At 42.9% G+C, this 27,265-nt stretch overlaps 1 protein-coding gene across 1 annotated transcript in view; it reads right to left on the bottom strand.

Annotated features, from left to right (window-relative positions):
• Positions 1-27,265, bottom strand: part of LOC122552546 (zygotic DNA replication licensing factor mcm3) — a 36,359-nt gene continuing 9,094 nt past the window's right edge. Inside the window, exons 7-15 of the mRNA XM_087991030.1 lie at positions 26,263-26,471; positions 24,861-25,035; positions 23,391-23,517; positions 8,363-8,513; positions 7,290-7,430; positions 4,922-5,016; positions 4,374-4,486; positions 3,432-3,522; positions 1-1,734 (exon numbers count right to left, since the gene is read on the bottom strand). Of these exons, the coding sequence (XP_087847156.1) occupies positions 1,536-1,734; positions 3,432-3,522; positions 4,374-4,486; positions 4,922-5,016; positions 7,290-7,430; positions 8,363-8,513; positions 23,391-23,517; positions 24,861-25,035; positions 26,263-26,471 (1,301 nt within the window). The 3' untranslated portion in view covers positions 1-1,535. The remainder of the gene's footprint in view (positions 1,735-3,431; positions 3,523-4,373; positions 4,487-4,921; positions 5,017-7,289; positions 7,431-8,362; positions 8,514-23,390; positions 23,518-24,860; positions 25,036-26,262; positions 26,472-27,265) is intronic.

Raw genomic sequence — 27,265 nt, forward strand, 5'->3', positions numbered from 1 at the left:
AAAAGTAAAAACTCAGCTTTATTATCGAAACAAAATAAAAGCACATAACACAAGTTCAACACAGCTTATTGTTTGCCTCTCTGCCCAACCTTCAGTGAGAGTTAACCAAGTGTTATCTATCCGTTAGCAAACTGTTGCTGGGGTTAAATGGAATACTTGAAAGGGAGATGTGATGCCAGTTTTCAATGGACCTGTAAGTCTGGATCTTTGCTGCCAGTGGATCATAACAAGGTCAGGGCATTTTACACTGGATGGTGTATAGTGATTATCTCTTGCTAGGATGCTGCTTCAATGCAAAGTTACTGTGTCTGAACGCCAGGGAAATGGGATTCCACTGACTAACCCATTATTTCATTTGGAATTTACAATGGGTTGGTGACATTTTCTCACTGCATGCATTTTTTCTCTGTTGCCATGTGGGTGTCTCTGACTGGACAAGGATTTACTGTCCACCCTGGTTGCCCTGGAGGTGGTGGTGGTGAGGTGCCTTCTTGAATTGCTGCAGTCCATGTGTTAAGGGCATTGTGCATCTACCTACAGAACACAAGACTGCAGCAATTCAAAGTAGCAGGACACTATCATCTTCTCTGGGGGCAAAAGGGAACGGGCGATTAATGCTGGCCCAGCCAGAAACATTCACTCCCATGAATGAATGTTTTAAAAAAAACGTAGTGAGAAAGTATTGCCAAGTCTTGCAGTAATTTCCAAGCCAAAACGTGGAGAACAGCATTCCACTCCCTACGATTTTCCCCAAATCAGTGTTTTTGTGACTGGTTGATAGATCATGTGTAGCCCAGAGGCAAATACCACTCCCTGATTCACTTCAATCTAAAATCCCAGTTTTCATTAACTTTTGGTACCTGCAAAATTGCCAGGAACAAAATGTAATCCCTCTGTTCAACAAAGATTAAAATCAACTCCAGCCTCCGCCCCCTCCAACCACACCAAACACCAGATCTGACAGGAGTTACTGATAGTCAACAGAAAACGTCTTTTGAAGTACCTCTATTGCAAGTCTTTCAAAGATGCATACCACTTAACCACCCCACATGGCCCCCGAATTCTGGGGCTCTACATTAGACTAACACCTTGAATTAAAGATCAATAAGTTAGCTTCTTCTCCAACTGCACAAACAGTTCTTGGGAACCTAATGAGATTAGCTTGCATACAAACGTTGAAAATCACTTTCTTTTCTTCAGAGCTAAAGATAATGTGCCCTCTGCATCTGGCTGTACTTCCATCTTATCGACAACATTAAAAGATTCAAACAGTGCCCAACATGGTGGTCAAGTAACCCACGTACTGAAATTGAAGCAATTTGAGAGATGTGAGAGCGTACAAGGATGGGGCAAGATACCAGGGTTGGAAGCATTCAGCTGAAATCTGAATTATATACAACAGGATTGGGTGCATTAAATTGTGGGACATCCTTTAGACAGAATTTATACTTTGATAAGAGTGGTGAATTAATTCAGCTGGACACGGATTCACTCCATGAACTCCCCCCTCACTCAATTGACAAACACCATTGTCATTAGATCAGGAAGATGATCTGATCTGACACCATAATCTGGTTGTCTTCCTGCATCTTGTCCAAGGCAGTCTGCACCTCCACATCAGAGAATGGCGTCTCATTACCTTTGTTGATCGATGCCATCAGAGTCTGCATGCCAAGGGACTGAGCATGTGCAGTCTTGAAAGCATCCAGGAGAGCAGCTTTAAATTGTTTGAACCTGTGCCAGAATTAAAGACATGTTGAAACCCACAAATAGTGCATACAAATATCCTCGAGGAAGTATGATCAAAGTACAGTTACCTAATACAGAATGGAGCAGAATAATAGCGTAAGAATATATTGAGCTTGAGCTCAAGCTCAGTGTGCAGCATCATACTGTAAACATCAAGATATTCCGATTCTATGGTTCTCCCCCAATACTATGTTTTATTTATTTGTTAACCAGAGGGACTGGGAGATGAGCTCTATCAATGTCAGTCTTGTTCAGATTACAGTCATCTTAAATTAGAACGCTCTGAGATTAACCCCTGCGTGTTTGTGCTCATGTGCCTCCATAAAGGGAGTCCAAAAAGTTCGAAAATGTGTAAACACACCATTTTTCTCTTTGTCATACAGCACTTGCCCCAAACTTTCAATCTATGACAATTTGGTCCTTCAAGTTAAATTCCCATAGAGAAGAATCAATTCCCAAATCAATGTGTAACAAGAGACCTAGCTCCTTCAGTAAAGCTGGAATGTTCATCCTGCTGATTAAGGTCAGTTTACTTTGCCTGATATCACTCATAACATGAGAATGTATGAATTAGGAGGAGGAGATACGGTCCCTCAAGCTTGTTGCACCATTCAGTAAGATCAAGCTGATTAGCTTTGTTTGGAATTCCACATTCCCATTTATCCCCCTGTGGACCCTCGGTTCCCTGCCTAACAAGAACCTAGCCCCCTGTTCAATGAGGCAGAGAAATCAAAAGTCATGCATTACTCAGAAAACAGAAGTTTATTTATCTCTGTTCTGAAAGCGTGATCCCTAATTTTCCAAGCATCCTCTAATGCTGGACTGGCTCAAAAGAGGACACATCTCTTCCACATCCACCTTGTCAGAATTAAATACACTACAATCAAGTGACCCTTCACTCTTCGAAACTCTTGCAGAAACAAGTTCAGTCTGTCCAACTTTCCTCATAAGACAACCCAGATATTAACCCATAAACTTCCTCTGAACTACCTCCAACAGACTCCCTTAAGTAAAGAAACCAAAATTGCACAAGGTATTCAAGATGTGGTCTCAATGTTCTGTATAACTGGAGAACATCTGTATTTTATTGTTCAATTTGTCTTGTACTAAAGGACAGTATCCCATTAGCTTTCTTGATTATGTGCTGTATCTCCATATTAACATTTCATGGCTCATGTACCAGAATGCTTTGATCCCTCTGCACCTCAGAATTCTGCAGTCGGTCTCTATTTAAACACAACTCTGCCTTTTATTCTTCCTGACAAAGTGAACAACTTCACACTTTTCAACATTATACCCCATCTACCAGATTATTTTTCATTCACGCAATCTAAATCTGCCCGAAACATTACGAGGGGCATCGATAGGGTAGACAGGAAGAAACATTGCCCGTTGATGGAGGTTTAGCAGAGACGTGAGGAAAAGCCTTCTCACCCAGAGGGTGGTGGGAACCTGGAACCCAATGCCTGTAAGAATGGTAGAGGCAGAAATCCATCACATTTTAGTAGTATTTAGATGTATCCCTCGATGTCAAAGCATACCAAGCTACGGGCCAAATGCTGGAAAATGGGATTACAAAAGTTAGATGGTTGTTTTTAACCAGCATGGACACAATGGACCAAAGAGCCTTTTTCCATTGCTGATAGCGTTAGTCACAGTTTCAGGATACTGATAAGACTCACCTTTGCTCACTCAATTCAGACTTCTTAGCAGCTTCATCACTGGTGTCCATCTGGTCCTCTGGCTCTACGGTCATTGGAGTATGTGGTAGGACTGAGGGGCAAATAACATCAGAATCTTAATCATAATCTAGGTAAACTACACCTACCCTACTAGCTGCATGCATGAAAAAAAAAGTTTCTTCATCAAACAGGACTTTTCTTTCATAACACCAGGTGGATTTGGCTGATCACAGTATGATTTGCAAAACGAACTGTTGAAGACTTCTTTAATGTTGATTTCAGTACTTGACCAATGTCTAGGTAAATGGTTTGGTTTTCTCTTTCAACATCTCTTAAGGAGGGAAGAGGATTTATGTCTAAGCAGAGACACCTATTGTCCACTGGTGAAGAGATCACCCACCTCACCTCCTGACTGCTGAGTTTTGGAAGATGGAGTCATTGTTCATGTCCAACCTCCACTCCTCTAGGAGCAGAGCAGAAATCTTTCAACTCAAACCCTCACGCTACCTCAAGTCTCAATTCATGAAAATTGCAAACAAAAAAGAGCATTAATAATCAGCACTCAATGAGATTAAGATTCAGAATAATGTTACAGTTAGTGAAACACCCAGGAGCTATGCAAAGGAACACTCAGCTGAGTTAGGTCACTGTTATGCCAACCTTGTCACTAGACGAGATTGCTAATTTGATCTAATGTACCTGTTAGATTTAATAGCTAATCACTACTACTTGGGCCTTGATTAACCAACCTCAAAGCTAGCAATTGCACGTTTTGACAGTCAAAATATGAATCTGTTTTCTGATAGCTCAAAAGGTTTTGGTGATGAACAGCCAAGTCACCTCTCACTATGCAATCCAAACTGCAGACAGGAAGTCCACCACCCCCCTGAATGCATGGCTGTCATACACTCAGACTGCATCGAGAGAAAAAACTGGACTTACCATCAGGAGTTTCTTCCTCGGCGTCACTGAAGTCATAGGGATCATACTGCTCACCCTCCTTTAGCTCCCGTCTCTTTTTCCTGCTTTCACCATCTTTAGCTCGACTTTTCCTCCTAAGATGACCAGAGTTGACAGCTTTATTACACACACTGCAAACAAATACAACTCTCCCAGTTACTGTCTCATCAACTGAGACAATGTTTCATGCTTTTTGTGTGGGCATCCATTAATACCAAGAAAGAGAAGGCGGTAATTGATGTCAAACGAAAGACTGCATTAAGCTTATGCTTAAGCCTCTCAAAGACCGTCATTTCATTACATGCCCATTACCAATCAGGAGAGTACTTCAGTCTTAAACCGGAGGCCTCTTCACGAGACAGGGCCCCACCTGAGAATACAGTGAGCTCCTGCAGTGTGCAGCAACTGTCAAGAACAAAGTTCAATTAAATCCGTGATCTTGGACACACCTTACTGATGCACACATGTAAACAAATAAGCGCCTGGATTTGCCAGTGCTCTGTGCACGTTCTTGCACTGTATACTCTTACCTCTTCTTGCTATCTCCATCATCCTGGATTACCTCTTCTTCCTCAGTTTCCACATCACTCTCTTCTTTGCGACGTTTCTTCTCTTTCTCCAAAACCTACACAAAACATAACATTAGAGCTCGATGGCTGTCTGGGAAAATGAACATTTTTCTTCAATCGGATCTCCGTGACAGGGAGGAATAGGATCCAATGAGCAGTAGTTAGACTGCTCCTGTTGGTATGTAACAGAACTGCATGGGTGTGAGAATAATCGGCTATTCCTACAGCACATTGACACACAGAGCTCAAAACATTTAATGCAGACTCTTCTTCCACAATGACAGCATGGTGTTAAACTGTAAGTTCCCTCCAAGTTATACAATGTCCTAAACTGCACCCTTTCTTCAGGGTCGCTCAGTCAAAATGCTGGAATTAACCTCAGTGGCTCACCACCAGCAGCTCCAGGGCAAGTAGAGATGGACAATAAATGCTGGCCCAGCCTGTGATGTCCACATCCCATCATACTGTTCTCATGTACACTTCTAACTCTATCCTTGGGTACATTACTAACCCAATCCTCTGATACAACCTGAGCTGATTAACAGATAATAATAGCACCATTCCAGTAAGAGTAGTTGTAAGGATAAAACTAATTAAAAAATGTCTTAATGCATTGGTTCCTTAATAAAAGCAACACACGGTATGTGGTTGGGAAAACTAGACTGAAGCAAAAGGCCATTAACTTGAAGGGCAGTATGATGGATGATGGAGGTCAGAATTCCAGCAAAACCACTGGACATTTAATCAGTATCGCAGCTGCAAACTTACAGCGGGGTCGTGCAAGGTGGTAGTTCTGACCTTAAGAATTGTATACCTTGCTTGTAAGGGAGCTCACAATCTAAGACCTCCATGAGCTTTGAGCATTTTAGGTGAAAATGACACAGAGTTGGGAAGTCTTGGCATTAGACCTCTAGAAGAGACCTGGATTAGTGGTGCTGGAAGAGCACAGCAGTTCAGGCAGCATCCGAGGAGCAGTAAAATCGACATTGCGGGCAAAAGCCCTTCATCAGGAACAAGAGACCGACATGAATCACCACTCTGCAGTGATTGCAATAAGGTCAGCCAGGTGGACCACATAGAATGGGAGTTCCCTGATTGGGGCTGTTAACTTTGTCCAATCAGGGGGCCCTGGCTGACAGAGATAAACAAGAGTGCACTCAGGTGTTTCCTTTCTTCCTGGTGGTGGAAACTGAATAAAGATTCGTGCACCTTGTGTCTTTCACTGTGTCTCACACCTGCACACACACACATGGGTGCTAGGGAAAAAAATAAGCACTACCGCAGTTAGGCGGCAGTGTGGGGGTTAAAAAAAAAAACAAGAGTGTCAGACATCCTGACACTCAGAGCTGGCTATAAAGGAGCTTGATCCGTGTCAAGGGCTTTCCACGGGAAAATAAAGAGTGACTTAGTGATGGGGTACTGGTCTCTCTGGAGTTACTTCACACTCGACACTTCAGGCTGAAGATTAGTGCAAAGGAGAAAGTGGAAATATTTGCAGCAATATGCTTGGCTCCCCCTATCTTGGAGGAGAGGGATCTTTGTGAAGGTTTATCCATGAAGTTAATTGTCACTACCATTCTTATCAGAATGTGGCAAAACTAGAGTTTACATCTGATCCATTGGTTGTGGGATTGCTTAGCCCTGTCCATCACTTGCCGCTGATGCTGTTTGGTAGCTTCACTTCATTTTTAGTTATGTCTGGTGCTGGCATGCCCTCCTGCACTCCCCATTGAGCCAAAGTTGATCTTGCTTCTGAAGAGTCGTCACTGGACTCAAAAGACTAGCTCTGCTTTCTCTCCACAGGTGTTGCCAGACCTCAGTTTTTCCAGCAATTTCTTTTATTGTTTCGGATTTACAACATCTGCAGTTCTTTTGGTATTTATTAAGCATATTGTACCTGTTTGGGACAAGGTGCTTTCTACTGCAATCAGTGCACTGGTTACAATTGTGTCACAACAGCACATTGCTGCCCAAACTTTCTCCCACTGAGACTTCATTTCGAGGCTTGAAAATGAGGAAGTGGAGCAGAGCTGCTGAAACTTGGTGGGAGCTCCCTGGCAACCATTGCTGCCTCATAGGGGTTCCTCATCCCTTCCACTTTGGGAAACTCTGCCACTGCATAGGAAATGTGAGAAATAGGAGGAGTAGACCATTCAAGCCTGCTCTACCATTCAAGAGGTCACTGCTCACCTGACATAGATCTTAATTCATTTGAGTGTAACAACTATATATAATCGCCATTATCAGAAACATTGTGTAAGGTACAGAAATTATGCCCTCACTAACTGTGGACTGTACTGTTAAAGTGTATGCTACAAGATGTTCTCACCTTCTTAAAGTACGCAAACTGAACCAGCTCAGCTGCTGCTTCTGAATCTTGCATGTCTATTGTCTTGCTCATACGGGCTTTGGCATGAGCTGTTGACAGTCTGATCAAGGTCTCCAGAGTTCGGGCTGTGACAGGTGAAGTCTGAATTGGGTTGGGGAAGAGACAGAGGTGGGGGTTGGAGAAGAAGAGAGAGAGAGAGAGAGAGAGAGAGAGAGAGAGAGAGAGAGAGAGAGAGAGAGAGAGAGAGAGAGAGAGAGAGAGAGAGAGAGAGAGAACGAACATAACTAGTTAAACCACAGCTTGTAAGAAGAGTTGACTTTGCAGAGCAAGTTATGCACGCGCGCGCACACACACACATGCACGAGCTGGAGCCGAGGCAGCTTAAGGCAAAGAGGAGGAGGAAATCAAATGCAGTGACATTTTACTTTGAAACTATTCACCTTTAAAACACAATGGCAATGAAACAGCTTGCCCCCCTCCCCACCAACTCCCTTAGATGGCATGTGTGACATAGAAGGGCAAAACTCCAGCTGCCATCAACAATCTGTCACTGAGCTCAAAACTGAAGATGTGAAACAGGGTTCCCCTCCCCTCTCAAAGAAACCGGTAAACCAGTACCCAAGGATACAGGTTTCCAGGGCATGACAACATGAAGAAGTGCTCTTAAGAGGAAGGTAAACCTACAAGAAGCAGGTTGGTTCAACGAGTTACCAAGACCTATTACAGTACAAACAAGGCCAAAGTGTGGCTGAGAGATTAGCTGATCATAATATCCAGGGGCTCTTTCTCACAAACATCACTCTCCCCGACACAAACACCCTTGGGGTGGGGAGTGATTGATTCAGCAGCAGCCACCAGCACACAGCATTCCCCACTTCCCATACACAACCCATACAACAAACAAAGGGCCACCCTATCAACCAACAAAGCTGAGGGAGAACAAGTGTGCCCAGATACCTGGGCCACTCCATCAAGGTGTGTATCAATCATAAAGAAACATGATCAGGAAATGCATGAAATAGCTTCAAAGAAATTCTGTGTGAAAAGCTAGTGATATAAATAAATCCACAAACCCGAGCAACATCAGAACTCATCTGGTCCTGATTGCGCAGATTGGAGTAGTGCTCCGCAATGTAGTTTGCGGCCTCAGAAGTGAGCACGGGTTTAACAATCTTTGCAACGTGGATGTACTTGCGCATGAACTCCATGCTGACAATCTTCTCCCTGCAACACAAGAGCATTAGGCAAATCATTTGGTTATCATACCAAGTTAGACAAAGGTACAGGACATGTGAGCAACAATAACATGGCAATGCCCATTGTGTATCTCTGGACGTTGAAGGCAAAGTCAACCAGTCCAAGGAAAGAGTTTGTGAATGGTCATATTGCTCTAATAGTAGCCACAAAACATTTTGGACTAAAAAAGGATAAATCAAGGTACTTTCTATGGTAAAGTAGTTAAATACGGTAGATGTCCAAAGGAGTTGGGAAGCCTGGGTGCATAGATCTTTAAAATATCACAAACAGGTTTATTAAAAAATAATTCATTGTGGGACATGGGCATCACTGGCTGGCCAGCATCTATTGGCTGTCCCTAGTTGGGAGAAATTGAGGACTGCAGATGCTGGAGATCAGAGCTGAAAATGTGTTGCTGGAAAAGCGCAGCAGATCAGGCAGCATCCAAGGAGCAGGAGAATCGACGTTTCGGGCATGAGCCGTTCATTTTTAGACCCTAGTTGCCCTTGAGAAGGTGGTGGTGAGCTAACTTCTTGAACCACTGCAGTCCACCTGCGGTGTACCGACTCACAATGACCACGAAGTGAATTCCAGAACATAACATAACACAGATTATCATCAAATGCAGAATACAATCAGGAAAGCATTATATCAAGAGGACTGGAGTACAAATGTGCAGATGTTACGCTGCAGTTACAGAAAACCCTAGTTAGACCCCACTTGGAATACTGTGGACAAATCTGGGCACCACACCTTGAGGATATATTAGCCTTGCAGAGTGCACATCGTAGGTTTACAAGAATGATACCTGTACATCAGGGTTTAAATTTGGAGGAGAGATTATACAAAGTAGGCCTGTATTCTCTAAAATTTAAAAGGTTAAGGCATGATCTGATCAAAGCGTTCAAAACACTAACAGGAAATGACAGGCTAGATAAAGATAAATTACTTCCACTTGTTAGAGATTCTGGAACTAGGGGACATTGTCTAAGAATTAGGGCTAGACCATTCAGGAGGGTGTCAGGATGGTAGAGGGTTGGACCGCAATTTCACAAATGGTAGTGGATGCTGAATCAGTTGTTCATTTTAAATCTGAGATAGAGTTAAGCAAAGGTACAAAAGGATATGGTCCAAGGGCAGATATATGGCGTTTGGCCACGGATCAGTCAAGATCACACTGAATGACAGAACAGGCTCATGGGGCTGAATGGCCTCCTCCTGCTCCTATGTGCCCATCAGATTAGGAGAAGAACAAACAAGTATCAAACCAATATTTAGTGATAAGTTACCCTTCACAGAGACAAGATTAGTGAGTACGAGAGATACCAACTCTCTTCAAACAATAAAGCTCTCGCACCCAGTGACAGCATCTAGTATTTATTTCTCACGACTAATCAGAAATAGAGTTAATCATATCTAGCTACCGACTAGACTTTCACATCACTGCGCTGTATAGCTCATTAAAATAATTTCTTCAGTCATTATGAAAAACAAAAATATAGAGAGCCTGGCTACCAGTGTACAGTGAGTTTCTATATCCCTTGATATTCGCTTGTGAGGACCATGAACACGAGTGCGACATTTCCCACAGCACTGACTCCAAGGTCTCTTGTACGTCACTTAATTTGAACTAAAATACAGTAATGCCAGGGAGCACTGTTTCCACAAAGATCTTGAGCTGGTTATCGCAAAAGTAAACGTGTGCCCAGATTATTGCTATTTCCCCAACACTCCCACCCTGCAGGGTATTTCCAGCACTTTCTGTTTTATCCTTAAACTCAAAAATCCGAACAATATGGAGTAACAGTAAGAGCAGCCTCAAACTAACAGAACAGCAGAAAAAGCTCAAAGCATTCAGAAGACCTCCTCACGGTCACATATTCCTGTAGAGATATTCTGTTGAACATTAAAGATCCTCACAACCAGTTCCAACTAGAGATTTTGACTCAGGGTTGATCTGGGTTCCTCAGCTTGAGTTGTACGATTACATTAGATTCCATATAGTGTGGAAACAAGTCCACACCGACCCTCTGAAGAGTAACCAACCCAGACCCATTCTCCTTACCCTATATTCACTAATGCGCCTAACACTCTGGGCAATTTAGCATGGCCAATCCTAACCTGCACATCTTTGGATTGTGGGAGGAAACCAGAGCACCTGAAGGAAACCCACGCAGACACGGGGAAAATGTGCAAACATACAGACAGTCGCCTGAGGCAGGAATCGAACCTGGGTCACTGGTGCGGTGAGGTTGCAGTGCTAACCACTGTGCCACCATGCCACCCAACTCAGATGTTTAACTTATCCTTAACTCAGAGTTACTCAATTAATTATCCACAAGGCCACTGACTTTTTTGAACTGGTATGATAAGCTGCTGCACCAGGAAGTTATAACATAAAAGGAAACCTACTTAAAGCCAGCTCAAGTCCCGTACACCATCAAAACAAGTTAGAAATCCAGCCTTCTCCAGGCCAATAAGCCTCAAATCCTTTCCAAAATAGTAAAACCTCTAGTTCTGGCGTCATACTAGTGAATCTCTTCTGTACTTCTCCAGTACCTCTACTGATCAGAACTGATAATTTTCATATTACAAAAATAAATAAAAAGCGTGACAAGATTACTAATATTTAACCAGCTTTACTTTATCTGTATTTAACTGATCGATATCATGAAACAACTGCACAAATCTATTTCCTGTAAATATATCAGTTAAAACCTCACTCAGTGCTACTATAAGGGGCACAGTGCTACTGTCTAATCCTTAGTGCAAAAGACTCAGTAAGGTTAACTTAACCCTGCAATACCACCTCCATTTAGGATAGATCCGTTGGCAGTGCAAGGTCGAGAACAGAGAACGAAGCAAGTTTGTCCAGAGGTCGATTGTAAGAAAATGCCTCCCACATAAAGAGAAAAAGCAGCTCAGACTCCTCTTACTCCCAGTAATGAGTATTCCCCTCACCTCTACAAAATGGACACAAGAACAACTAATGTACAGTAGAATTCCTAGCAACCACGTGCAAACCTCAAGCTAAATTATCGCTGACTTCGTCAATCCCACTTTGCCACCCAAATCCCTCAAGAGATCACAAAGAAGGATGATTACATCTGAACAACCCACATTGCACTTAGATCGACCTTTCCACTTAAGTCACTTTCCAGCACAGAACCGGAGGATTTCCAAGAAGAGATGCTTTCAAAGCTTTTTACCTTGCACTGATCAGGACAGAAGCTTGAACACCAGATTTAAGGAGCGATAAGAGATTGCTGAATGAAGAAAGGGAAGCTATCTGGTCTCGACTCTTGATGTCGAGCTCCAAGGTACACTTTCTACGGCAACATCTCAACAATCAGTACCACTTACCTCACCGTATAAATTATTACTCCCTTTGCAATTTAGCATTTTTCTATCTGCCCTGATGAGAGCAAGATAGAAAGGGTCAAAAGCATGTCTCTTCTCTAGTTTCTACTTGGGTGACGAGAAGCAGGGGCATATATGTACCTCACCGCTAAACATAGAACATAGGAAAGTACAGCACAGAACAGGCCCTTTGGCCCACAAAGTTGTGCCGAGGGTTAATCCTAATGTAAAATAAAATAACTTAACCGAAGCACCCCTCAACTCACTGCTATCCATGTGCATGTCCAGTAGTCACTTAAATGTCCCTAATGACTCTGCTTCCACCAGCAACGCTGGCAACGCATTCCATGCGTTCACAACTCTGCATAAAGAACCTTCCTCTGACGTCTCCTCTATACCGTTCTCCTAATATCTTAAAACTATGACCCCTCGTACCAGTCAATCCTACACTGGGGAAAGGTCTCTGCTATTGACTTTATCCGTTCCTCTCATTACCTTGTATACCTCGATCAGGTCACCTCTCTTCCTCCTTCTCTCCAGAGAGAAAAGTCTGAGCTTTTCTCTCCACTACAGCGGACAGCTGAAACTGACAACCGGAAGCGGCAGGGACAGACCACTATAAACACCGGAGGAAACATCAAAGAAGCGCTTCGCAGGAGGCTCCCAAGCACTGATGATGTCGGCTAGCCAGGGGACGAAACGTTTGCAACAAAAACTTCCAGCTCGGCGAACAGAACCACAGCAACGAGCACCCAAGCTACAAATCTTCGCACAAACTTTGAGTCTGAGCTTATTCAACCTCTCTTTATAAGGCAAGCCCTCCAGTCCAGGCAGCATCCTGGTAAACCTTCTTTGTACCCTCGCCAAAGCCTCTGTATCTTTCCTATAGTAGGGCGACCAGAACTGGACACAATATTCCAAGTATGGTCTCGCCAAGGACTCGTAGAGCTGTAGCAAAACCCTGCAGCTCTTAAACTTGATCCCCCTGTTAATGAAAGCCAAAACAGCATATGCTTTCTTAACAACCCTATCCACTTGGGTGGCAACTTTGAGATTCCTCTGTGCCTCCACACTGCCAAGAATCCTGCCTCCAATCCTATACTCAGCATTTGAGTTCGACCTTCAAAAATGCTTCACTTCGCATTTATCCAGGTTGAATTCCAGCTGCCATTTCTCAGTCCAGCTCTGCAACCTGTCTGTGTCGCGCTGTAGCCTACAGTAGCCCTCTATACTATCACGGCACCTCCAACCTTTGCGTCATCTAACTCACCCTTTGACCTCATCATCCAAGTCATTATAAAAACTACAAAGAGCAGAGGCCCAAGAACAGAGCCCTGCGGGACCCCACTCAACACTGACCTCCAGGCAGAATACTTTCCATTTACAACCACTCTCTGCCTTCTGTCAGCCAACTAATTCTGAATCCAGATAGACAAATCTCTCTGTATCTCATACTTCCTGACTTTATGAATGAGCCTATTATAGGGAACCTTATCAAGTGCCTTGCTGAAATCCATATACACCACATCCACTGCTCGACCTTCGCGACCTGTCTTGTCACCTCCTCAAAGAACTAGCAAAATAAAAGCACAACACTGTGAATGCTGAAGATCTGAAATTAAAAGAATTGCAGAAGTGCTAAGGAAACTCAGCAGCCACCAGCGGCTATTCATTCTCCTAGAATTCATCCTCCTGGAACATTGGAGGCTGCGGGGTGACCTTATGGAAGTTTATAAAATCATGAGGGGCACGGATAGGATGAATACTCAAGGTCTTTTTCCCAGGGTAGGGGAGTCCAAAACTAGAGGGCATAGGTTTAAGGTGAGGGGGGAAAGATTTAAAAGGGATCAAAGAGGCAATCTTATTGTGCAGAGGGTGGTGTGTGTATGGAATGAGCTAGAATTAGAATTCCTACAGTGTGGAAACAGGTCCCCCGGCCCAACAGGTAATGGAGAAAGGATTAAAAGGGTCTGTTGATGGAGTGAGATGAACAGGGAATGGGAGGAATCTTATGTGAAGCAACAAACCTGGTGGTTGTGGGGGGCTGGGGGCAAGGAAATGGGAGACTTAGGGAGAAGACCTTCAGTCTGTGGAGGGAACAGCCCATGTTTTAGCGCAACTCTTCTATAACCTCCAAGTGGAAAACAGCCTGTGCACGCTGAAGCTCAACAGCACCAAAAACACAAATAGAAAAAATCTGATCCCAAGATCAGTGCAGATCACTGACCTCAACTGATCTTAGTCTAACAATTAGTTGCAAAACAACCCAAGAGTAGATTTGATTGAGATTCTTAAGATCTTGAAGGGGTCGCAAGATTTAGGAAGACATAAGTGTTGGGTTAATAAGGGGAGGTCACAAGTTGAAGATGCTTGGCAAAAGAACCAGAGGAGACATAAGAAAAACACTTGTAAGCAACTAGTGATAGTGACACAGATTCAATAGTAACTTCCAAAAAGGAGACCGCTGCAATAGTAAGAGATAACATTGCAGGGACAGACTCTGACTCATTCTTCTTCAGAAAGGCCAGCACACATCCTATACATCAAGATTCTGCAGTGTTTCGTTACATTTAACTTACAAACCAGGTAGGAGGGGTTAAAGTGGTTTATAAATTAATTTAGTCCAGGTCAAAACTATAACAGGTTAGTGACCTGTTACCCAAATACTACCGCCAAATGCGTAGCTGCTTTGAATAACTTATAACAGATGTTGATTACTTGTTCTGAACCCAGACTCAGTGAGATAACTCAAAGCCAGTCAATGCCACAAGTAACTCACTGGCCAGACTACGAGGTGAGTCAGTCTGTGTTGCAGGTCCAGAGGATGCAAGTTTCTCGACTCATCACTTTACAATCAGATAACTCGGTGCAGCTTTGCTAATACTTCAACCACACTACAGATCAGTGGCTTTGATTCCACAAAGAGGACGCCCAGGTATGACTACTAAAATTAGTCATCAACACATTTCATTGCCCTTCCTGCTTTGTTTAATTGATGCAACTTGTAATTAAATGTCACAGCCCAGTCATTTGCCCAGAGCCGCAAGACGTAGTAAGACATCTGGACTATTAGTATGATCAATTAAACTCTTAACGCTGGGAGAAGGGATGAGATAACTAATAAGTACACTATCTTACCGCAGATCGAGAAATTAGAGGTGGTAATGGTGTCCCTCAGTTGGCAAATTCAAAGATGAAATCATGATGTGATCGACAAGGATTGATAACAGCCAAATATAAAAACATCATAAGATTAGAACCAGGAGCAGGAATAGGCCATCGAGACGCCGTGAGCCTGTTCCCCCATTCAAGAAGCTCATGGCTGACTTTTGCGTGGACTCAGCTCCACTTACCCATCCATTTACAATATCCCTTCATTCCTTTAATGTTCAAAAATCTAGCTTTGCCTTAAGAACATTCAATGAGATAGCTTCAACTGTTTCACTGAGCAGGGAATTCCACAGATTCACAATCCTTTGGGATTCCTCCACAACTCAGCCCTAAATTTAACTCCATCTCATTCTGGGGCTATGCTCCCTGGTTCTTCTTTCACCTGCCAGTGGAAACAATCTATCCCTTTCATAATTTTATACGTTTCTATAAAGATCCCCTCTCATTCTTCTGAATTCCAATGAACAGAATCCTAGTCTAATCTCAGTCGACATGTCAAATGGACAAAACAGGTTGGTCAGGTAGCCTTGAGGAGGAATTTGTTGAGTGTGTCTGTGATAGTTTTCTTGAACAGCATATAATGGAACTGACGAGGGAGAAAGCTATCCTAGATCTGGTCCTGTGTAATGAGAAAGGAATAATTAATGATGTCACGGGAATCCTCTTGGAAGGAGCGATCACAGAATGGTTGAATCTGGAATACAAATGGAAAGCTGAAGATAAAATCTAGTACTAGGGTGCTGTGCTTAAACAGGGGAGACTACAATAGGATGAGGGAGGAGTTGGCTAAAGTAGATGGGAAGCAAAGACTTTATGGCGGGACAGTTGACGAATAGTGAAGGACTTTGAAAGCAATTTTTCTTCTGAGGAAAGACTGAGGGAACTGGGATTATATTTATTGGAATTTAGAAGAATGAGGGGGATCTTGGAGAAACATAACATTATGAAGGGAATTGATAAGATAGAAGTAGAGAGGATGTTTCCACTGGTGGATGAAACTAGGACAAGAGGGCATAGCCTCAAAATGAGAGGGAGCAGATTTCAGACTGAATTGAGAAGGAACTTCTTCAGCCGGAGGGTTGGGAATCTATGGAATTCCCTGCCCAGTGAAGTGGTTGAGGCTTCCTCATTGAATGTTTTTAAAGCTAAGGTAGAAAACTAAAGGAATCAAGGATTATGGAGAGAGGGCGGGTAAGTGGAGCCGAGTCCATGTAATGATCAGCCACAATCTTATTGAATGATGGAGAAGGCTTGAGGGGCCTGATGGCCTACTCTTGCTCCTAGTACTTACGTCCATGTATGTTCTTATGTTATGTTCTCAATCTCTCCTCATAAGCCAAATCTTTCAACTCTGGAACTTAGTGAACCTCTTCTGCACCCCCTCCAGTGCCACTACATCCGTTCTCAAGCAAGGAGACTGAAACTGTACCCAGTACTCCAGGTCTGGCCTCACCAGCACCCTATATAGCTGCAACATTAACTCTCTACTTTAAACTCCATCCCTCTTGCAATGAGGGACAATATTCCATTTGCCTTCTTAATGACCTGCTGCACTTGCAAGCAACCTTTTTCTGATTCATTAAGAGGCTACCTTGATCTAATTTCCTCTTCAAATAGGGCTGAAGCTGTGGATGTTTAAAGGATTTTCACAAGTTGCTTCAGAGGCTCCTCAGAAAGCTGAAGCAAATATTGCAGCATGGATAACATTTGCTGACTGACTGGGAGCAGAGTTGAGGCGAAATGAACTTTGCTCAGAATTGAGAAGGGAAATGGAGCATCTCGAAAGTTTGCACAGGAGCCATTTTGATAGGTGTAAGAGATTAATATGTGGGAAATATGGTCACTAAAAGGAAAAGCACTTGCATTTGTGCCCGATGATTCAGGCCATAACAGGATAGCAGGAACACGTCACAGTTATACTCCAAAAAATAACTATTTGAACAGAATTAATCCACTCTTATGTGAGATAGCTGCTTCTGTTAGCTACACTCCTTAAAACTCACCCTCCTCCAACCCAATTGCTTGTTTTAACCCAATTAACAAAAAAGGTAACATTCAATGTCCACCGGAACAGCGAGAACCCAGCTTCTTCTCCAATGCCCTCACCCCCACCTCCTTCCCATACTACTCACGAGGAGCAGTGTGAGGGTTATAAAGATGCAGGGAAGGAAGTGAGGGAATTGAATATTGCATTCATTAATAGTTTCCCCACTTTTATAGAACTGAATCACACAAACTTAACCTTCATTAATATGTCTTGACACGTCTCAGGCATTCCCTCAGATGACAGATAGTTATTAACAAACCGTTCAGATAACTCATACTGCTCGTGGGGCAGGTGCAGTGTCTTTACCTCTGGACGAGGAAGCTAAGGTTCAAGTGCCATCTACTCCAGAAGTGTGTAATAATATGTTTGTCGATATTTTCTAATTGGCCTGTTCAGAGATATCTATTATACACCTTTGGAGAAGTGCAATTTCAGGAGGCAGAGACATGTGAAGGTCTGTAGCTCAGGTTGACGTTCTGGATCTACACTTGCTCGCTGAACTGGCAAGTTTGTTTTCTGATATTTCGTCACCGTATTAGGTAACATCATCAGTCAGCCTCCAGTGAAGTGATGGTAGTATGTGCCTTTTTCTATTTATGCGCCATGCCTTCTTAAGGTGGGTGATATCATTTCCTGTTCTTTTTCTCAGAGAATGGCAGATGGGGTCCAAATCGACGTATTTTTTGATGGTGCTCCGGATAGAATGCCAGGCCACTCGGAATTTTCCTGCAAGTCTGTTTAACTTGTCTAGGGTCAAGTCAAAGTGGTGTCCTTCTTCGTTTGTAAGCAAGGATACTAGTGGCGGTGGGTCATGGCTTTTTGTGGCTAGTTGGTGTTCATGTATCCTGGTGGCTAGTCTTCTGCCTGTTTGTCTGATGTAGTGTTTGCTACAGTCCTTGCATGGCATTTTGTAGATGACATTCATTTTGCTGGTTGCTTTACTGGTTCCTTTAGGTTCATTAGTTCTATTTAAGTGTGTTGGTAGGTTTGTGGGCTACCATGCCAAGGGGGTCTGAGTAGTCTGGAAATCATTTCAGAGATATCTTTGATGTATGGTAACGTGGCTAGAGCTTCCAGACGTGCTGTGTCTGCTTGTTTGGGCTTGTTGTTGAGAAATCAGGGGACTGGATTTATTGGATACCGCTTCTTCTTGATTATGCTGCATAGGCATTTTTCTTCTGCTGTTTGTAGTTCTTGGATGCTGCAGTGCGTTGTGGCTCATTGAAATAATGTACTGATGCAGCTCTGTTTGTGGGTGTTAGGATGACTGCTTCTGTAGCTAAGTATTTCGGCTGTGTGTGATGTTTTCCCATAGACTCTGGTTTGAAGTTCTCCATTAATCTATACAGTGTATTCAAAATGAACAGTTATCTAATAAAACAGCACACCGATAATATCTCAGTGGTTAGCACTGTACTCTCATAACACCAGAGATTTCAGCCTTGGGTAACTGTCCGTGATACATGCTCCCCATGTTTGTGTGTGTTTCTGCTGGGAGCTCCCATTTCCTCCCACAGTCTAAAGATGTATAAGTTAGGTCGATTGGCCTTGGTAAATGCACAGTTACAAAAGAGCACAGAAGTGAGAGAGATGCCCTTTGGATGGTCAGGTGCAAACTCAATGGGCCGAATGGCCTCTTTCCACACTGTAGGTATTCCATGAACACTGTTCCCAAGACCCTCTATTACATGACAATATCTACGAGACATTTCAGAATTTGTAATACTACTGAAAGACCTCAGTTACGTTACCCAGTTCCAGGAAATGTCTCAGTTGCATCACAGTTGCTGCAGGCTTGCTCCATCACATGATCACAAACCACTAAGGCCTAAGGCATCCTGAATCACTCAATGCGAGAGCACAGAAACACCACGCTCAGACCATCAACAATTACACTGATCGAATTCTTCACGAGAACTATGGAGTATGATCCCACACCCCCTACTCTTCAAGCTATTATCTAAACCATCGTGAACTCAACACAACAGACCGTTTCATGAATCTTTAAGTGCTGTAATTCCAATGTTCTCCTCATATGTTATCTTTTAAAGTGCAAGCATTCCTTTCAGGACAAATGAAGCAGCCAATCTGTGCACAGAAAGGTCCCGTGAATTGCAATGAGACAAATGCAGAGTTTAGTTCTTATTACAGACATTGGTCAGGGGTGAAAATTGACCAGGTCATCATCAATACTGGGACTTCTTACCCCACCTCTCTCAGCACTACCCAGGAAATGTCAATACGTGTTCCGTGTTCAAGTAAAATTAGAATCCATGAATTTCTGACTTATTGGGAATAGAGATACTTGAGAAATTATTTTCACTGTAGGTGATTAAGGATTGCTCTGTGATATCTTCATGGTTTTCCCCGGGTACAACAGAGTGTTACAAGGGGACATAAATTTAAGGTGAAGGGTGGAAGGTATAGGGGAGATGTCAGGGGTGGGTTCTTTACCCAGAGAGTGGTGGGGGCATGGAATGCGCTGCCCGTGGGAGTGGTAGAGTCGGAATCATTGGCGACCTTTAAGCGGCATTTGGATAGGTACATGGATGGGTACTTAATCTAGGTTAGAAGTTCGGCACAACATCGTGGGCCGAAGGGCCTGTTCTGTGCTGTATTGTTCTATGTTCTATGTTCTAAGGCTTAAAATGGAACATCACTGCCTTTGGCTGGTCTGAAAACAACAAAGACCCAAATTTATCATAGGCATTATCATAAACATTTCTGCACATCATGTGGTTTCATCACAACCCATCACTGAAAGAATTAAAATAAATTTCCCATAAAAGGCAAATCAGTTGCAGCTAAGTAGATCCTCACAGACACCCGATGTGCTGACTGCTGTTGCCGTCCTTTAATTTTCTATTATTGTGGACTTTCATTACAGTCAAGTCAGGGCTCACCTGAAGTGATGCGTTTCATTAACACTGCCCTGTCACACAGTGGGAACTCAATTCAAATGGAATGGAAGTTCCCTTCCCGAGAGATTAGAGGGCTTCAGATTTGCTCTTGACAGAGTTCTAGGTCAACGCCAACTCATTCTTGTGTTGCTACAGATGTCTCGTCCGTGTCGCTTTATTGATGGGAAAGAACTTGTACTGTATTTAAAGCAAAACTATATTTAAAGACATGGGACTCTGGTCCTGCACTGTCCACTTGGTGCTGGATACAGGAGTTTTAAAAAGGGGAAAATTGTAACTTTCCAGTGAAACTGCAGATATTTCACTGGATAGGGACTCAATAGGATCTGCTGGAACCCTGTTGTGACGCCCCCTCAATATTATTCTACTTTAGCTTCAGTTGAAGTGCAGGTATCCAGCCAGTTTGTGTCTCACCCCATGACAGTGATTAACTCATCCTATTTGGGTCAAAGACAGAAATGTTTGAATCTCTTCATTGGTTCATTGAATAGTCAACTCCTTTTCTGCACTAAAGCACCACAGATAGAAATCTGGTTTCACAAGAAGCTAGGGCATCATACAGACTACTGTGTAGCCTGTAACCAGTCTTTCCACAAGAAAAATTGTGTCGTCTGCGGTAATGAACAGACATTTCAGCAAGTATAAAAGCTGACCTACATCAGGGGCTCAAGAAAGCAGTCAGAGCGCATGATGAGTAAAACAAAATCTTCCACGATTCCATTACCTTGGGTCCCAGTTTCTACTTGCAACTCCTACTTCTGAGAAGAGAAAGTTTCCCATCCTTGGGCTTACACATGAGGTCACACCGAGGGCAAAACCAATCACCATTCTATAATACTCACTCAATCTTACTTCAAGACTTTCTACTGCCAAACTCTTTCACTGTGACACTATCATTCCCAAACAAGAATATCCCACCACTGTCTTGGCCACCTATTCTATATTCTACCCATCCAGAATGCCATTGTTCTGATGGTATCGTACAGCACCACCTGAGCAATCATTTTATTGGTCGCTAACTCGTGTAATCTCCAGCCTCCCCAATTTCTCAAATGCAATATTCTCATGCTAGGGCGTTAGCCCTCCCAGATTCACTGAATTTACACAGACCCTGGCTATTTGATCCTTCATTCCATTATTTGTGGTCATGTCTCAACTGGAATCTTCTTTCGGTATTCCTTGCACACCATTTTTTCAATCCCAGCCTCTTTAAACAATTCGTGAGCCCAATCTCTCTCATTGACATTGCTACTGTTTGTTTGATTTTACCTCCACCAAGTTCTTCAGCGCATTTTAGGAAACACAAGCTGTGAAGCTGCCCTATAATTCACAATACAATGCCAATTTCCCAGCAAGAAAAGGCTGGGTGAGGGTAAGAAAACCCAAGAAGTGGGTCTGATACAGGAATCTATTCTCAGATGTGTTTGACACCACAGCTGCCTTTACTGTACTACTCTTTACCCAGCACCTTGCAACTACATAAACTTCATGTCCACAAAGTCCTTAATTAGTACTTTTCAATATACAGGGTCAATTGTAACTCCTTGTCATTATAAGCTAAGCCAGTTCTGTGCTCTTTAAATACAGTATCTGAAGGCAGGGAGTGTACAAATCACTTCACCTCACTATTAGCCAGAGAGCCCATGCGAAAGAGTTTTCTCAAAAGTTGTGGTGGATCAGAACTACAGAGGTCTTTTATGTGGTTTCATTAGAGAGAATCACTTTTCATTAATAGAGGCACAACAGGATATTCTCAGAACTCACGTAAGTTCAGGCTGAACCGTACATTTTGTGATTACACAACATGATGAAATAGGAACATTTGTGAGCTCATGCATTTTCCTCAATAAACACAGAAACCAGTGTGTACAATTCTAGAAATTCACTTCTCGGTAAATAGATTTAACAAGTTCGGTCATTACCATAAGTGGTTAGCACTGGTGTCTCATAATACCAGAGATTCCAGATGATTGTTTCAATTTCCAAACTAATGCGACAAAATACATCACAACCATGAAAGAGCTGCAGGCCACTCAAACCACCAAGTCCATGATTTTCAGACTGTACACAACCTGCATGGTGGAAATCCCATCAATTCAATTATATTGCAAGGATGAATTTGCACAAATCTTGTCCTGTGCCTATTTGGAAATGAACCAAAGCAGCAAAGACCCATTGAACTCCATATTCTTGAGAAAGGAAAGGCAATCACCTCTCCACTCATCATTACAGCTCTGAATTCCATTTTCCCTACACAGTATTACCCCAGCTCCTTTTATTGACGTGTTATTCGAAACATCATCAATTGCTTACATTTGGGTAAGGAATAATTTGCAGTCTCTGATCAAATGTCCTCTCGAATGTACCAAATAAAACTCAGTTCAATGACATCTCAATGCAAGAACCTCTGCAGTGCCTTAACAGCTTAAAATCTTCAAAACGTCGCTTGGCTAAATCGCTCTCGCTATTCCAAGGACAGTCTTACCATGTGAAAAGACCAGAATTAATTCTGGTGAATCCTGAAATCCCTTCAGATACAAGTTGATAGTCGAACACTTTGATAACTTCCATACTTCTTCAAATTTCACAAAATCTTCTTGTTGGTTCAGAAACCTGTCATTACAAACAGCATTCTCCCTCCGCTGCAGTCCCCAAAATTAAATTTTAGATCATAAAAATGTGGAAGTAGGCCACTCAGCCCATCGAGTCTGCTTTCACTAGTTCCTTGTTGGAAAAAAAAGGCTTCCTTAGATCAGTGTTCACGAGAACATATGAATGAGGAGCAGGAGTAGACCATCTGGCCCCTCCAGTTTCTGCCATCACACAAGATCATGGATGATCTGATTACTCGCTTCACTTGACCTTTCATTTTGCACTTAGCGAGGATCTACCTACGGTAAGGAAATTCAAAAAACTCTGTCCTTGAGGAACAGAGTTCCAAACACACACAATCTTTAAAAAAAAACCTCATCTTTTGCAGGTAACTCTCTAGTTCCAGCTTCCCCACCAAGAGGAAGCAGCCCTTTCACAAGACCGCTCAGGATTTTATTGTTTCAAGTAAATCCTCCCAACAAAATTCAGATTTCCAAGAGTTTTAATCCATCCATGTCTACTGGATAGGCACACAGAGCTGAATGGTTAATGTATTGATTAAGTTACACTACATTACTCTCCAGTACATATCAAATCAACTGTAAACATCAATTCTGCCATCTTGTGGCAGATCAGAAAATGCCAACAGTCTCTACATCTGGAACTGTTTACACCTTCTCTTCTATAATTGGATGGTGTGGGCTGTTAGCTGGGAAGCTTTTTAAACTGCTGCTTACATGACACTGTCTGCTGATAATCTCCACAGGAACTTACCTGTGTCTCTTGGCTCCATGTAAAAGGTTGTCATGTTTTTCATAAATCTGGAGCTCCTGCTCCTCTTCGTGAATGGCATCAGGATCCTCTGTTGCCAGAATATCAACTGCACTGCCCAGAGGTAAGGCTAAATAAAAAAATGGCAAACATCAGATTTGGGATCAGCAGTGTTGAATTAAGAGATTGAAGTCATTAACCCTCCAATTCCATTTCTCAAACAAAAATGATATGACCACTGTCAGCTACTGATGGCTGGGCAAGTAATAAAAAGCAATGAAACTCTCTTTGAAGTTGCAGTACAGGGGACAGGGATGTGGTGGCAATTTCACTGATCTGTAATCCAGAGGTCCTGGACAATTTTTGGAGGATAGAAGTTTAAATCCCATCTCGACACCTTTATTTAAACGAGATTAATAAATCTGGAATGTAAAGCAAGACTCAGCGATGGTGACCATAAAGCCCATTGGTGATTGTTGTAAGAACTAATTGCAGCTGTCCTTAGTCAGTCTCGCCCACATGTAACTCCAAACCCAGAGCACATATGGTTGACACTCGCTTCAAGGGAAATTAAGGATGGGTAACCAATGCTGCTCTTGCCAGTGATATCCACATTCCTTGAAAAACGTGCCAGCAATAAAGGCCGACATAGAATTTAATTTTCTAAATGCTTGCGGTACCTGCTTATTAACTGTAGTTCATGTACAGGGTCCATAAAACCCCTCTCAACATCAACATTAAATATTTTGCAACCTAAAAAATAGTTTTTATTCTTCTTAGTAAAATAAAGTCTCAGATTCCCCCACATTATACTCCATCGGCCACCGTCTTTCCTCCTCATTTCTCCACATCACTTTCCCACCTAGCTCTGGGAGGAGTTAGTGCAGTTGGCTGGTTTGCAATGCAGAGTGATGCCAACAGTATGGTTTCAATTCCCGCATCAGTCGAGTTACCATGAAGGACTGTCCTTCTCAAACTCTCCCTTCAACTGAAGCGTGGTGGCCCTCAGCTTAAACCCCAACCAGTTGCCTGTCTGTCTCTCTGTCTCTAATGAAAGCAGCTGCCCTGCTCTGGTAAGACTATGGTAACTTTAACTTTACCTTACCCACCTAGCTTTCTATTGTTGGAAAACATGCATGTATTACCCTCAATTAAATCATAAATTACAAATAGCCCACTATTAAAATGCTGCCAAGTTGAAAATGACAACTTTCTTTAAGCCTTTAACCAATTCCTCAGTCATGCACATCAACTACCCAAGCCCTTAGATTCTGCAATGTTTTGCTTGACGGTTAATTAAATGCCTCCTGAAAATCCAAATATATTAAATCCAGTGGGTTCCCCTTAATCTTACACAGTCAATTTTAATATTAAAAAAATCTGTGGGTCAACCCTAACTCTCTTTTCAAAAACACCACGTCACATTAATGGTATTTTTTGTTTAAATGGCTTATTACTATTTGCTGAACTTACCATCACCATCCTGTTCCCCTGTAGCTCGATACCTGTGCATTCGCAGCACGTGCTCAGAAACTGCTCGGTCCTGTTCTGGATCCATTTGATCCAGCATAATGAAAAGCAGGTCAAAACGAGAGAGCAGGGAATCCTGGAGGCCAATGTTCTCCATCGGAGTTTTGTACTGGTTGTACTAGCAGGGAAAGGGGAGGCAAAGAAACAGACATCAAATCAACCGAGAGAAACAAACAAGAATGTATGTCTGCGACATCCACCACATGACAGAGACTTGGCGGAACCGACTAGCCCCATTCCAGAAGAGTCTCAGCCAACGTATGGCTCTCTGCATTGACTTCTTATTAGAGCTGAAGGTACAGAAGGGATTACTGCCCCAAGCAACCACTGTCTGCCCTTTACAGTGGAATTAATGAATGGCAGCAATCCAGTTTGAGTTGGCTGGCTCTGGAACTGATTTATAATTTGAAGATTTTAGCACTGCCATTTCAAAACACAATAACAAAGATAGCTTAGAAACCGCAAACTACAACAAAACATTTCACTCAGCATAACTCAGAGGAGTTCACAAAAGAACATTCAGTTCTGGTGAAAGGTCATCAACCTGAAACGTTATCTCAGATTCTCCCTCCACCAAATCTGCCAGACTCGCTGAATACTTCCTTTATTCACACCCAGGATGTGGGAGTCAATGGCTGGGCCAGCATTATTTTACCACCCCTAGTTGCCCAGTGAGCAGTTAGTAGTCCACATGTAGGTGAGACATCAGATTTCCTTCCTTACAGGGAATTAATAAACCAGATGGTTTTTACAGTGATCGATAATAGTGATGTGGTTGCCATTAGACTGGTTTTCATTAATTTCCAGCTTTAAAATTTACCAGCTGCCATGATAAGACGTGAACCCATGCCCTTGGAGCATGAGCCAGGATTCTGGAGTACCAGCCCAGTAACATCCCCACTTTTCTCCTGCCTCCACTCAGTAGTTTCTGGCTTTATTATAGATCTCCAGCATCCACATTATATTAGACTCATATGTTACAGATGGGGTTCTTTGGGAATAGAGTTAAAGCACTGTCTCAGAGGTCTGATGCATTGGGAGTACAGCACTCCTGCAACCCTAATTTCCACTGCATGCCTTCAGAGGTCCAATGTGTAGAAGGGATTTCCAGATGCAGATATCCACACAGCAATGAGCCAATCGGGGGAGTGGAACCTCTCAGCAGCTCTGGGGCCACACAGCTCAAAGGAAATGTTGGTAAAGCAGAGTACAGAAACATGATTTAGAACATAAATCAGAGACAGATTAGATTGGGCACAGTGACCGACAGAACTTGATGTTTAGACAACACTCCAGATGAACCCAATCCTAATTTGTAGGGATCCTCTTGCATTGTCATTCTTACCTTTCCATAAACAGGATTAGCTGCAGCCAGCACACTGCACCTGGCATTCAGCCTGGCATGAATGCCTGCTTTCGCAATGGTCACACGGCCCTGCTCCATCACTTCATGGATGGCCGTACGGTCCAAATCAGACATCTTGTCAAACTCGTCTATACAGACCACCCCTCGGTCTGCCAAAACCATCGCTCCAGCCTCCAGCCGCCGCTCTCCTGACAGAGAAAAAGGACAAATCAGAAACCTGCCTTTAAACTGCACTTTTGCATCAGTGAGACACAACATTACGGGACTCTGTTGCTCCATAACTCTCATTGTTGAGCAGACAGACAACGATTACCAGCAGTCACCAGTGAAAACCTTCACATCTCGGCAGTAATGCACCTTGATGGGGTCATATTGGGAGAAGACTTCAGCTTTGGCAGTACAACTGATTAATCCAGTGCATGCAGTGGTTTCCTTATTTTTGCTAAATATTCTGTGGAGTTCTTATCGAATCAGAAGCCAGTTAAGACTGATCCACCACTTCCCCACAGAGCACTGTTTCAGTACTGGACGGAAGCACCCATCACCACAGACCCAACTGTATGAGTCAAGGGAAAGACACACAGCTGACCACTGTTTCTCTATGGCACGTGACTTCTCCAATTCCTACGTCACAGAAATCCAAATGGAAAGCAATTGCATCCAGAACCACTCTTAGACAAGATGAAAACAACATGCATTGCTAGTCTACATTGGGACATAGACTTGTCCCAGAGGTGTACAGGTTAAATCAACACAGAAGGGCTCTTGTAATGCAGTGGCACTGTTCCTTTCTCTGGACCACAAGGCCAGAGTTCAAGTCACACTTGCCAGAGATTTGAGGTAACATCTCTAAACAGGGGCAAATCTTTCTCCTAGAGGGTGGTTTGTGTGTGGAATGAACTTCCTGAGCAAGTGGTGGTTGAACAACATTTTAATTGATACATGAATAGGAAAGGTTTGGAGGCATGTGGGCCACTAGCAG

Source organism: Chiloscyllium plagiosum, unplaced genomic scaffold (genome assembly GCF_037043375.1).
Source record: "Chiloscyllium plagiosum isolate Xiang-an unplaced genomic scaffold, Cpla_swu_hap1 HiC_scaffold_10, whole genome shotgun sequence".
In the NCBI taxonomy this organism is placed as follows: domain Eukaryota; kingdom Metazoa; phylum Chordata; class Chondrichthyes; order Orectolobiformes; family Hemiscylliidae; genus Chiloscyllium; species Chiloscyllium plagiosum.